Genomic DNA, 13,676 nt, shown 5'->3' with positions numbered 1-13,676 from the left:
TAAACATAATATTGATTAAACATGTGCCCTTTTAAACTAATTTGAAAAATAGGGGCAGAAAACAGTTGAAAAACAGTACTTTAATCTGCCCTTACCAGCTTGGTGTCACCTTACTGTTTAACACCCCAAGAAGATCTCACAATCTCACCAGGAAAATCCACTGTTAGCCCTGCGTGTGTCTGCTTGATGCTCAGAATATCTGGTCGGCCCTTGCTTTGTACAAAACTAGAAGCACAGTAAGGCGAATCGTTTCAAAGACGAGTAACCTGCTGTCACAAAACTAGGCTCCACACGGCTGTTAGATTCCTTTCATTCTTTCTATGATTTGCTTTTTGTATCTTTGACTGAGTAAGTCCATATCTGAGGCCTGTATCATCCATTTTGTAACCACTTCATCCAATACAGGGTCACAGGGGAGCCAGAGTCTGTCGGCAAGCAACTGGCACAAGGCTGGCTACACCCTGGATGGGATGCCAGTCCATCACAGGGCACACACAGACACAATCACACAAAAAAAACACACACTCGCACCAGGGTCAGTTTTCCCAAATGCTAACTAGCCAACCAGTATGCCTTTGGTCTGCGGGAGGAAAACCACCCAAACACAAGGAGAACATAAACGCCACACGGATGTCACCCCAGGACTACAAAGCAGCAGCACTGACCACTGTGCCACCGTGCCACCCAGGCCTGTTTCATGAATGGCTAAAAACAGCTGCCGAACGTGAGAATTAAGCTCAAACTGAGAGGTTTTGTGAAAGTGTGTTACGGATTTACTGTAAGTAATCCAGCAGTGAGACAAAGGTGCAAGACACAGAAGTGAGAACGAGGGGCGCGACAGTGGGAGGCACGTGGGCAGCTGTCAGGTGGTAGCCCCGGTGTCGGGGTTTGTCTCCAGCTGCGTGGTGGCGCCCAGCCTGTCTGCGAGCCGCCCGCAGCCGAACATGCGCGCCAGCCTCCTCCTGTAGTGCGGAGACAGGATGAGGTAGATGAGGGGGTTAACGAAGCAGTTGGAGGAAGCCAGCAGCGCGAGCACCCCCAAGGCGAAGATCAGGGTGGGGGAGCTCTGCAGCTCTTGGGCCGCCGCCACCACGAAAATGAGCACCCAGAAGGGGATCCACATGACGATGAAGGCCAGCAGCGCGGTGAGGATCATCACCGTGGCCCTCTTGTTCTGCCGCACGTTGCCACCCCCGCCCTTCCGGCTCCAGAGGATGTGGATCATCTTGCTGTACAGGGCCACCATGAGCAGGACAGCGGGGCAGAAAGCCACAGCTCCCAGGAGAATGGTGTAGAGAATGGCCTGAGCCTTGGTCATGACCTGCACGCAGCTTATCGTCCCGTTCACATCCGCCACACGGATATAGAAGCACACAGGCAGGGAGGTCAGGATGCTGGCCAGCCAGACGACCCCTAAACTGAGGCCCATGTGCCACCTGCGGAGCCCCCGGGAGCTCGTGGGGTGCGCCACGCCCAAGAAGCGGAACACGCAGTTGGCCACCATGCTGTAGAAGCTGACAAAGATCACCAGGCTGGTGACGGGTTGGCTGGAGATGCAGGCGGCCGTAATGAACCGCGGGTCCCTCCAGATGTTCTGGGCAAAGCTGAGAGGCACGTTGTAGAGCACAAAGATGGTGTCGGCCAGGACGCTGTTGAGGATGAGCAAGCTGGTCATGCTGTGCAGGGGGCTGGCGCCTCCCTCGCGCAGGCTGTGCAGCAGAGCCAGCAGGAGCAGCAGGTTGCTGGCCACCCCCAGCACGAAAATGACAACGTACCAAGTGGCCCTCACCACCTGACTCACGACCGCATAGGAGCTGGTCAAGCTGGGGCCGGGCGTGCTGTTCGATACCTGCAGAGTCTGGAGCAGCCCGGGGTTGAATGTGACATTCTCCATCTGGGAAACAAGGCACAGTAGTAAATTGGGGTACAGTACCTTAAAGTTATTAAAGGCTATTTTAAGCCTGCCTGCCTTTTAGGTTGGAGCTCGCCAATAATCTCAGTCCTCACTAACGGTGGTGTGCTTCCCTCTTGTGGTCTCACTGTTCAGCCCTGCAAGGCAGAGAACAAGTGAAGAGACAATTCATTCTGTTCTACCTAACACCTGTAAAACACCGCAGTGTCAGCTTTATTGCAGACATTACCTCCTGCACCCAATGACAGTCAAGATATAAAATTATACACAGTAGGGAGATAGCGTTGCCACAAATCTAAACAAATTAAACAAAAGTATTTTAAAATGCAGCAAAGCCAATGGACAAGCTCTGTTCTGACAGCAAAGAAAAAAAAGTTACTTATCCTCTTTAATTCTAGAACTATGTCGAAATGCGCGATACCACATAGGCACTCAAATAAGCTTAGTTTCACAAACCCTTAAACTGTGTCACTTCCAAAAGCTACTGCTACCAAATACTACAAATAATGTGCCATGCGCTGTACATCTTCAAGGCAGGTGAACAATGCTGCGTTCCTCACTGTAAATGCCAAAAAAAAAATGCTTTCATCCGACAACAAAGGGAAAGGTGAGACATTTCTGTTTGTCGAAAAAGGTTTTCATATGCACTAGCTCAAGCTGATTTCACAACCAAGATAAATACCCTGCTCTGTCATACAACGTTCAAAGTTAAGGCAAAGAAGACTCATTATAATGATGATGGAAGATGTGTTCTACAACAGTAAAGAAAACAGGTATTTAAATTAATTGATCTATTTAGCTATTTGCCTTTTTCCAACTAGTCATTTACCCCTGCAGGTGACACTACAGGAATATATCATGCAGCCCTCCCCCATTGCCCGGCACAGACTTACCGCTCACACACTGCTCTGCACCAGCTGCTCCTCTGTCAGTGTCTGCACTGCCTTATATATGACACCTGGCCAGCGGTGGCGCTCCTGGCAGGGAGGGGCACCCCGTTGCCCCCACCAGAGTCACACCAGGGTCTGTCCAGTACCAAGACTCCGCCACATCAGAACATTTATCTCTTTTTTAGCTTTTCCATTTCGTATATTGCCCAAACACTTTGGCCTCTTTCGGCGCAAGCACATATCCAATGGTTTAAGCAAATATCTTGGTTCTGTGGAACAGCTGAATGTTCATTCCCTGCTGAAGGGAAAGGTAAAGAGGCGCAATGTTTCGGCTGTGGAGCCTCCTGCGGGTGTGGACAATTCTATGTGTGCTAAAGGCAACGCTGGGAGGTCAGAGAGATGTTCTGAGAAGGGTCGTGACCAGGATAATGAAACAATCCCATTCATTAACTCTTCAACTGAACACTCAATTAAGCAATAAACATGACTAATTTCTTAATTTGGCAGTTGATTGTTTAAACTCAACTTTAATTCATTACTTATAGGTGCTTATAAAATACCTTGGCGCCTGGCTAGAAGTCTTACGAATATGCAGCTAATTAAATAGTCAGACCGACTAAATGATGAGAGCTCTGCTGAAATAAGTACCCGAAGGTTCTAGAAATTAAGTTTGAGAGCTCTGGGTTAAAGTCAGTTGCTGGCTAATGGCTTAGATCATCCTTTTTTTGATCATCTTCTATCATTTTTACCCATTACAAACTAACACATGCCAGGAGGTCTGCACAGCTCTGTTTTGGTCATTCTGCTTTGCCTCACATGGGACCTTTTGAAGATGAAACGTAACCTGACCCCACTGCTGTTGTTGCTGATGTTATTGTTGCTCTTACTCCATCTCACTTATCGATTCAGACAAGCCACTGTGGCCTTCAACTGGTTGGTCACTTTAAACAGTCAACTTCTGAATTCCCCTTTCGGCTCATTAGTGACCAAAGGTGTTATAACTATGGCTAATTACTAATTGTCTCAGGCTGCTGACTGATGAGAAACATGTACAGTCCTGCTGAGCTGAGCACAAAACAACCCTATCAAACTTTCTAATTAGCACCAAAGGACAACAAAATGGCTTATTGTTTATACACTTCCCTAGGCAGGCTTGCATGAAACTCGCCTGGGATATCAGGTTTATTTTGTCAGGAAGCCTATCGAAATTAACAAGGAAGGCTTTGGAGAGGAGAGCAGTGGAGTGCAGAATTTAAATGATTTTATAAACTGTTTTTTTTTGTGCCCAGTAAAGGGTTTTAACATAGCCCCAACTTGAGATAGTGGCCTCTGCGGTTCTGCTCTGCTTGGCTCTGATTTGTTGCACTTCTTTGGCACTGTGGTTAACAACCCTGCTCTTGAAAAAGAGCCGTAGTGATCTCTTAGGCCTGCCGCAAGAGGAAGGGGGATGGTTCAGGAGTACATGTGAAAAACGATACTGCCTCCAACAGGGGTTCTCAGTCTGCTGTCCCTCCAGTCCACTCCTTTTCAAAATTTTGCGATAACCAAGTCTTATTTATTGAACACATAATAGAATAATATTGTACTATTACTCGGGGTTCAGGCGGGCACCCTTGCCGTTGCCGCTTAAGTCGGCCCCCCACCGTCGGGGACTCGAACCCACGACCGCTAGCGTACCTCAACAGGGACCCAGCCGCTTGAGCTAAAGGAAGATCTCCCGTCAGCCCAGGGGCTGTGGGCCCTGCTATCACAGGGGAGGGCGGTGACATCACCGCTCTGGTAAGCCGGCTCTTACACACTCAATGGTGGCCGTATGCGTTACAATATTAACACCTGAGGTCTGATTACATTAAAATACTGAAGGGGAGCAGATTGAAAAGGGCCTCATATTGGTTAGTCCCACAATTCAGGTCTAGCGAAAAGATCACCACCTACAGGTCATCAACCACTTCTACCAGCAGCAACCTTGTTTTCTTCAACTGCCTTCCAGCCTTGTACTATCTAGGATTGTTTTTACAGAGATCCAGGTTTCCGAGAGATGGGTTTTATAACTAGGACTCCTGGACAGTCTACACATCTCATCGCAGAACTGCTTATTCCCCTGACTTAAAGAGCACAGCCCACAATTCCTAGATCATTCTTTTCTTGTTTGGTGTACTTTATTCTGTTAGATCACACTTCAAAACAATGCAAGATTCATGCTTTGCGGATTATTAATCTGGGACTTGAATTGGTTATTATCTGATCTGAGGAAGTGCCTGGGATATTCAGGTGTTTGATTTTGTGATGTTCATTGTGATCCAGCAGTCAAAACAAAGAGTCTCGACTTTACTCTGTGCAACTTTCTTCTTAGAAAGTCATGAGTGGGTTGCAGAACTTCGAGGTTCTGTGTCTGAATGCTGAATTTTAAAACTTGCTCAGATCATGCATGTGACATCACACTGGCAGTTGCAGATGAAGATTGTTTCCATCATGTTTTGTCTCACAAATGCATTCAGGGTGCATCTGCTACTTGTCTGGGGCGTTAACTGTGACAGAGTGCTCTGAGGTTGCATATGAGTGATACTCTTTAAATTAAAATTAAAAGTGTGACCGTGCTTCTGTTCTTATTCTTGCTCTTACAGGGATTCAACAATCAATAAAATACAGCTATTAATTACAACAAAAATAAACACAATTTATTGATGCAAAACAACGCAAACAATATGCAATAGTAAATATTAACAGCACACACACAGAGGCAAATTAACATCAGTCCTTTACTGCCGGCTTGACGATTACGTCATCCGAACTCAATCAATTTCTCTGTCCTACATTACTCCTCCCTGGCGTGGTGATTTAGTTCGGCTTTCGGCTGCTCCTTCCTGACTCTGTGTGTTTACTGGTCGAGACTGCGGGCGGAAAATGAAGAGATAGGAAAGAGCTGGGAATTGAACAGCTTCGGCAATATTGTATCTGAAGTCTCGGTAATACACGACCACCATGACGAACGGTAGGTTCGGCCCTTTCGCGTTTAAGACTAGGCAAAGTCACATAATGTTTGTTTACGTTGTTAGTTTTTGTGAAGCAGGAAGTAATTTAGGATATTTTGAGGACGTGGCTCCTGTGACAGCAGCGCCAGGCCTTGTCGATGTGTTCGGAGTTCAGAAATACTTTTTCTTGTCTTTCGAATGCTTCTCAGAACAATATCCATCCCGTCTCCGGGTTTTAAAACGATGCAGAGTCTCGTTTGTTGCTAGCTTGTGTCCATGTTTTAGGTTAGCAATATCCTTTAATTTCCCCGAGCAAGATTCCTTAGTTCTTACGCGATACACGCTGTGTTTAGGTGAGGATCATAAAACGTGTATTAATGGTAGTTGCACACAAAGTATATTGGTGTATATACAAAGTATATCCCTGTGTATACAAAGTACAGGTGTATAAAATGTGTGTTTAGTTATTGATACTAAATGATGTGCAGTTTAAGTTATGTAGTGTAAATTCTGCGTACACAACCTATTGCCTTTAATAGGTTAAATTGTCCTATTTGTGCTGTCTAGGTCGCTTTCTGTATCTTATAAGAATTAGGGCTCACGTCTAAATTGAATTGTCACATACGAGAAAAGCAGGATCCTCGCCCGGATCTTGCATAAAAACAATCCCAACTCTTAAAACCTTTAAGATGTCGACCCGCTGCGTCTGTCTCATCGCCTGAAATTCTAATATTTTCACTAGGAAACTGCTCTGAAAAATTCTGGATCGAGTGAGTGCCTCCGGTTTTCATCACATTTCAACAGAAAAACCTCTGCGTGGAATCTGACCTGTCTGAGTTTTACGCTGTAGGTTTTGTTATGTCAAAGATAGAGCTCATTCAGTGAATGAAGTACAACACTGTTGGATCAATGAAAAGAGTGTTACAAGCTTGCAAAGGCTTTGTCTCCATGAATTTAAACAGTGAGATGGTTGTGGTGTATCGTGGTGACATGCAGACCAGTCTTTCCTGGAATGCAACGCCAGTCTGAGTGTGTTTGTCTTGTCTCTGTCTGGGCAGTGTACTCATTCGATGGCATCCTGGTTTTCGGCCTGCTGTTCGTCTGCACGTGTGCGTACTTCAAGAAAGTGCCCAGGCTAAAGAACTGGCTGCTGTCGGAGAAGAGAGGCATCTGGGGCGTCTTCTACAAAGGTGGGTCTCAGCAGAGTTTCAACTGCACTCCAGTGTTGTACTGGGGGGTGCACAGAAAGAAAGGTCACACACCAACCCCCCTGGACACATTTCACAGGCAACGTGCTGTACTGATGCATTTTGACTAGCCGAATCCCTCTAGGTTAATTGTTTTAATGTTGCTTAGAGGCTGGAGGACAGAAATCTGCTTAAAAACTGTGCACAGTTACACGTCCATGATCACAGTGATCACAAAAGTGCAGTAACCCCAGAAATGCTAAAAGGGTTAGATTGGTGTTATTGGGGTGACTGCTGAAGAAAAGGACTTGATGAAAGTGTGAAGTATATGTCCTATGATCTGATGGAGGCAGCAAACAGTCTTCCGAGCCCTGCTGAGGAGCCAGCTAGGGTATGAGACATAAGGAGCATGTTGGGTTAGAGCTGGATAACTTACAGAGTGCTCCCCTGTATCCTTAGACTACCCCAGAAGAGGATGAGTTATAAAGCTCTATGATACTGGAGTGGATCAGAATAATAGCAGGGAAGAATGTTTAGGAATGCCTCGTAAAAAGAAAAAAAATGACATGAATGTTTTATACTACTGCCTGTGAGCAATCTGCTTTGTGTGTTGTTATTGTGTTTTGAGATGCATAACACCTCTCACAGCTCTTACACCAAGCAATAAGTGTTAGCCATTTCAGATTACAGCTTTCTGCCTCGGCCTGATCCAAGTTCTCTTGATGGGGTTTAACACGTACTTTATTCTGTTAGATCACATTTCACAACAGTCGGGTCATTTGTTACCCGACAGAGCCTGTCTTAGTCTTTGTTGAGTTATAAGAATACAAGTCAAAACTACTCAACATTCCAACAATGTAATGGATTTTGATATAGCCCTGCATTATTAAAGTTCCTGCACTGTTAGTAGCCCAGAGTCCTAACCTTTACTCTACACCGCCGCCCAGGGTAACTTTGTGACCCAGTTTCACACTTCGTTGTCTTCGTAGTTTGCATCCCCCGCCCGACTGCCAGCTCACAGTGCCTTCTTCTCTTCTCCTTCTCCAGCGGCAGTGATCGGGACGCGTCTGCACATCGCGGTGGCGCTCTCCTGTGTGGCCATGGCCTTCTACGTCTTGTTTATAAAGTGACACGGCTCGGCCTGCGCTCATGGACACGGGACAATCAGTGTGCTCATACCTCCTGGACCCCCCCACCCACCCTCCTCCTGCAGGGCGGGTGTGGCGTTCGGTTCATCGGGAGTCCCAGATGGGGCTCCGTCACCTGGTGCCGATCCTTTCAGCATCCACCAGCCACCCCCGGCATTTCCTGAACAGAAGGGCAACTTGGGTGTGCGTTTATTTCTCGGGTTCCTTTCTTCATTGTCTTTTTTGATTCTTCATCCGGGGGGGGGGCCACAATAGGAGAGCCTGTTTAGCATACATTGGGGCTGCAAGAGAAGAAAACATTGTTAGAAGAAAGAACTTTCTTTTTTTTTCCGGCCACGGGCCAAATGAAAGCTACGACTCCTCCGGGATTTTTTGGTAAATTTGCATCTGTGGGTCTGTATTAGATAGGGGGAAGCTCATTTTGCCTGGAGACTAAAGAAGCAAAATCTCATGGTACAGTAGTCACGTAGAAGCCACTTTCCTCTGTGTCGGCTGGGCTTTCTTGTGCGGAATCTGTGTGTGATACCGATCTCAATGCAGTGGAAATGGAATGTACATTTTAAAATGCTGGGGCAGAGATGGATAAAGAAGTGCAAGATTTCAGATTTGTTTATGAAATCCCCCTCTGATCCTTGCAAGTAGTAGTATGATGAATAGAAAACCATTTTCACTAAAAGATTTTAATATTCAAAACCCAGAGGTAGGGTGATGGTTTGCACAGTGTTTCTTCAGATGTTAAAAGGTTTGTTACTTATTGCCTTTCTTGCTCATTTTAGATTTTATGTTTTGTTTGTTACATGGAGCATTCAGATTCCAGGGAGATTTCATGCGTTGATGAAGTACTGTATGTAGCTCTGATCAGGTTGAGTACCCGGCCCCAGTAATTCTTATTCCAGATTTTTCAAGCTGTAAAAATGTAAACTTCCGGTTATTTTGCATGAACTGCATTTATGCTTGATCTTTTCAAATACAGCTGTCTATATGATTTGTGGAGAAGAGATTTTTGGAAATGCAGGACCTGAAGAATTAACACTTGTGTGGATTTTGAAAATGTGTTTTTTGCCAGTCAACGCTCAAGACACTAGACAGAAGTGATGGTTCACCTGCACCCTTCCCTGTTACTGTGTATATATATTTAACTGGTATTGTTAAGAGTCTTTTTTCGGGGGTGGAAAATGGTGATCTTTCGCGAGATAATTGCATTCACTTTGTTAGTGCACTACACAACCTTACTAAACAAATCAAGGCACAAAAAAAAGTGAATTATGTGGTGTAGGAGCCCAAAGCTACTACTGCAAAAACATTCTGTTCCTGTTGGCTTCATGTAGTGATGAGTCTCGAGGACAGACCCAGCAAGGATTTAATCATGTTAAGTGAGCAAATAGGCCAAAGTTTCATTTGATGTTTGGTTTATTAAATGACAAATTACAGCAAGATTTGGGAAGTTAGTCCCTTGAATCGTTTGCATTTACAAGTAGTGTGCCAGGTGTTCATGAGTTAGATCCTGGAAAAACTATCTATAAAAGGCTTTGCATTTTTCTGTGTCCTGTATTCCAGGTTCTTCATTTGTCCTCTCTTCTGACATTTAATTACAGTTTTTTTTTTAAATTAAACCAAACATGTTTCTTTGTCAAGGCAATTGAAATGAGAGACAGTATTGTCTTTATTACATTTGATTTTGAAGCAGCTATGCTCTGCTCTTCGGTCTTGCAGCAGGATGTGTGCACTCAAATTCCATCACTCATTATCCTGTGTTAAAGTGGAGAGGGAGTCCAGTGAAAATCGTGAGCCTTCGTTGTGCAGGCCAGACTACCTTCACCCTGTCCAAGTCGGTAAGCAGCAAGAAATTACAATAGAGATCTGCCAGGTTAATTAAAGGTTGTGGTAGCACACAGCTTTACATTTTTGCTTTGCACTGCAAATATTTTCCAAGGAACATCAAACAAAAACCGAAGAACCTGAAGACAATAGCCAGGGTAGGCTGGAGCCAATACTGTGTGTGTAAAAGTACAACAGTAATTCAGATCAAAAGTCTGTATGCTACACCTTCACACTTATTCCCACGGGGCTTAGACATTGTCGCTGGACAGCGTAGGACTTCTAGCTTGTAAATGTCTGTGTACTAAAAGGGAGGGGGCAGGTGTTTTCCATTTTATTAAACTTGAGAGAAACCATCATTAAAGCTGTGTTCTGGGCTCTTTTTTTCCACGCTTGCAGTATTCCTGAACGGGAGTTGTCTTGATCTTTTTGTTTTCCTCTGGGACAAAATCCAAAAATCATTTAAAATCTCTAGTGGTTTTCATCCTTCAGTTGCAACACTGGAGACCCTTACTGACCTCAGGAGTGTGACACACCCAGCTAGGATGGCAGTGTTGCCACTGTGTTCTTATGGACTTTATAGAAGAACAAGGTCTTTTTCTCATTTTGCACTCTGGGCAAAGTTGTGCCTTGGCAGGGCTCACTTATTGCTTTTGACTGCATATTTCCTTTATTTTCACTAGCCTCTATGCAACAGTTGACACATTAATATCGCACTTCATCAAAAGCCATGTTTGTAGTTTTTACAGTTTAACTGCTAGCGTTAAAATTGTACCTTTGGTATGAATTATTTGTATGTTTATAACTTATTGGTGTCTGTGAGACCCACCTCTTGTGAGATGTCAACAGGTTAGTTACACTACAATAAGAGAAGGGTTTGTGAAATGGATCTGCAGATATTAGCATTGACTAGTATTTGAACTTCAAAATGCCGGGCTTTGGGACTGGATTTCAAACCCATCCAAGCAAATAAAACGCTCACCTTGTGCCTACCATGAGTAAATCCATGTAAAACAACCTTCATTCGAATGCAAAAAGAGTATCCAAATTCTTTTAAATTGCCTTCATTTGCTGGGCACACCCATGTCTCGGTTTTGTAAGCCTGGATTTGTCATTTCTACGTTTCTAAATAAGTGAATTTCTAATCCTTTAGAAATTCATAACATCCCCAAATTAACATTACTTGCCTGCAATTATCAATGTGTTTTCTGAGCTGCTGTGTCAATGTAACTGTTGCTACAGATGAGATTTGATCATCCAATATCTTCTACAGTAATGCTATAGCCATTGGCCTACAAAACAAAAGAGAAAACTGCTCATTGTGTGCTGTTAACTAATTGGTTTTAGCTAAGTTTTCTCGCAAATAATAGACCTCTCTGCTGACTCCCAGGATGTGATTAGTTTTCAACAGGAAATCCATTCTGATCAGCTTGACCAGTTAAAATTGGCTGTATTCCATTGCTTGGGTGTGACTGCTACTCTGGAAGCCTCTCTGCTCCCTCTTTGTATCCGATGCAGTGTGGCTACAGTACAGCTGGCAGAAATCAGCAGGATCTCTTTCACGCATCACTTTAACAATGAAACCGAGACAAAACATCAAAGGAGATGGGTTTGATAAATCTCTTCAAAAAGCCCCCCAACCCCCCATTGTTCACAGAATAGCAAATCTAGTGGAATGTGTGAAATTTGCCAATGATATAGAACTCAAGATCAATGTTAACAGTTGAGAGCTTTGACAGATTATTAAAATGAGCCTGCTTTTTTTCCTCCTGTGGCTTATTTATGTAATAAATATATTCCAGTTCTATGGCCGCTGGTATGTGTGTAGCCATTTCTCTATGAATTATCCAGCTCTGGTTTAAGAATCCTTTTTAACTCCAGCACAGGATTTGATCCATTCACCCACCTCTGGGTGGAAAAAATGACAGTTCCCTGCCATCCGTTTTCTTTGTTCATCCACTTGAAGGGCGAGTGGAGCTGGAGCCTGTGCTGGCAAGTAATGGGTGATACACTGTGGACAGCATGCCAGCCTGTTACAAGGCACACACAGACACATTAGATCACTTTATTAGCCATATACAATTTCTTGTATTAGGAATTTGTCTTCGTATACCCCAACTTGCTCTCCATGAGACCCACAGACAGGGAGAGAGAAGCTTATGGTCAGAGCACAGGGTCAACCATTTATATGGCACCCCTGGAACAGTTGGGGTTAAGGGTCTTGCTCAGGAGCCCAACGGAGAAAGATTCCTCTGCCGGCCGCGGGATATGAACCGGCAGCCTTCCAGCCACAGCCGCAGATCCTTAGCCACAGAGCCACCGCACTGCCTTGAAAGGCAAAATCTGTCTGCAAAAATCTATTTTGTACACTCTTAAAACTAGAGCCTGTTTTCTCAGAACCAATTAACCTAATAGTTTGTCTTTGGATTGCGAGAGGCAACAAGTTATCAGAGGAAACCCCTGTGAAAGCAGGGAGAACATACAAACTCCACACAGACTGGAATTGAACACAGTGCCCCAGTGCTACAAGACAGCAATGCTAACCCGTTTGTTTACTTTTTCACAGGTAATTACATGCTATAAAGAGAGATGTTGTATCGCGTATTTCTTCGTCATTATTTATATGGAAAGGCCTGTTCCCAACTCACACAGGCAGGTAGCAAAATCGTTGTAAGAAAAATAACAGCTGTTGCTGTGGTTTAATACCGAGGAATATCTGGAGACGTAAGAGAAAAGGGAGGATTTCATTCATGTATTCAAAACTAGTGTCGCACAAAGTTAAATACTTGAGGGCCATCAATGAAATAAAGACACTACCGGGAGGAATTATAACGAAGTGCGTTAGGAAATGGGTATCTGGATACAGCCATAACGCACACTCGCAACAGGGAACCTCAGGAACTAATCCTGAGGCTTAAATCGATTTTATTGTATTGGAAATCGTTTTGCTTAAAAATAGATGAAGCGCGAAAAAGCTTTGAAGTTAAAGGGTCTTGTTTTTTAAAAAGAAGCATCTGCAATTTACTACACCTATTCCAGTCACTAGAGGGCGCTCCTCGGTATTGTCTTCAGTAGTTTGAAGCGGATGCAGTACCATGATGCATCGCAGTACAGTTTAAAACTCGGCGTGTGGGGGGTGGATTCATCATTGGGTTGGAAGAGAGGGGGTGAGTGTGTTGTGGATCTGGTTGCGTGGGTGAGTCGGCGAGTGGGTGAGCGTTTCAAAGTGTGTGTGAATGTTTGATGGTTGTGAGTGCGACTGTTTGAATTGGAAAAAAATATAAAAACTACACCGTGATCTTATTTGATCGAGTCGGGGTTCCGGTCCTGCTCCGACTTGAGATGATAATACCCGACATGCGAGCCGGTTCCTCCGGCGATGTGCATGAGGCATGATCGTTGCTTGCAGGGCCTTCACCACTACTTGTGGTTCAGAAATGATGAATTGATCAGATATACTAGAGCTGGGGATGTCTCGGGGGGTTTACCCCTCGGGCTTTTCCTCGGCCTGTGAGTATAGAGGCGATTCTGATCTGACCATAACCGCTTTGTCCTGCACAACTTGATTGGAAGCACGTCCTCTTCGTACGGAGACTGCTCGAGAGGCGGCAATATTAACAATGCGAAACCCGTCTTCGTCTACGTGCGTGTTTGTACGGGAAAATGTTCATCGTGCTATGAAATTAGGTGTTCAAGGTACAGAACATAAATCCAATTCGTTACGTCTGTCGCCGAAAACGTGTTAGCAG

General features: G+C 44.6%; 2 protein-coding genes and 1 non-coding gene across 3 annotated transcripts; 2 read left to right on the top strand and 1 right to left on the bottom strand.

Annotated features, from left to right (window-relative positions):
• Positions 1-862: 862 nt before the first annotated feature.
• LOC148658579 (galanin receptor 2a-like) lies at positions 863-1,894 on the bottom strand. The gene has a single exon (XM_088641844.1). It carries the CDS (start codon positions 1,892-1,894, stop codon positions 863-865), a length of 1,032 nt encoding a protein of 343 aa, XP_088497970.1.
• Positions 1,895-5,640: 3,746 nt separating this feature from the next.
• Positions 5,641-10,291, top strand: tmem167b (transmembrane protein 167B). The gene is made up of 3 exons (XM_088639942.1): positions 5,641-5,794; positions 6,833-6,964; positions 8,009-10,291. Exons 1-3 carry the CDS (start codon positions 5,785-5,787, stop codon positions 8,089-8,091), a joined length of 225 nt encoding a protein of 74 aa, XP_088496068.1. The 5' UTR covers positions 5,641-5,784; the 3' UTR covers positions 8,092-10,291.
• A 2,781-nt stretch (positions 10,292-13,072) lies between these two features.
• LOC148658577 (small Cajal body-specific RNA 2) lies at positions 13,073-13,464 on the top strand. The gene has a single exon (XR_015940666.1).
• Positions 13,465-13,676: the final 212 nt, after the last annotated feature.

The sequence above is a fragment of the Lepisosteus platostomus genome, chromosome 7 (genome assembly GCF_059453375.1).
Source record: "Lepisosteus platostomus isolate fLepPlt1 chromosome 7, fLepPlt1.hap1, whole genome shotgun sequence".
Taxonomy (NCBI): Eukaryota; Metazoa; Chordata; class Actinopteri; order Semionotiformes; family Lepisosteidae; genus Lepisosteus; species Lepisosteus platostomus.
This window is presented reverse-complemented; position numbering and strand designations above follow the sequence as displayed.

Excerpts from the sequence above, each read along its gene's own strand:
- LOC148658579 (XM_088641844.1), bottom strand. The coding sequence starts at position 1,894 with ATGGAGAATGTCACATTCAACCCCGGGCTGCTCCAGACTCTGCAGGTA.
- tmem167b (XM_088639942.1), top strand. Across the intron at positions 6,965-8,008 it reads CTGGGGCGTCTTCTACAAAG|CGGCAGTGATCGGGACGCGT; the intron begins GTGGGTCTCAGC and ends CTCCTTCTCCAG.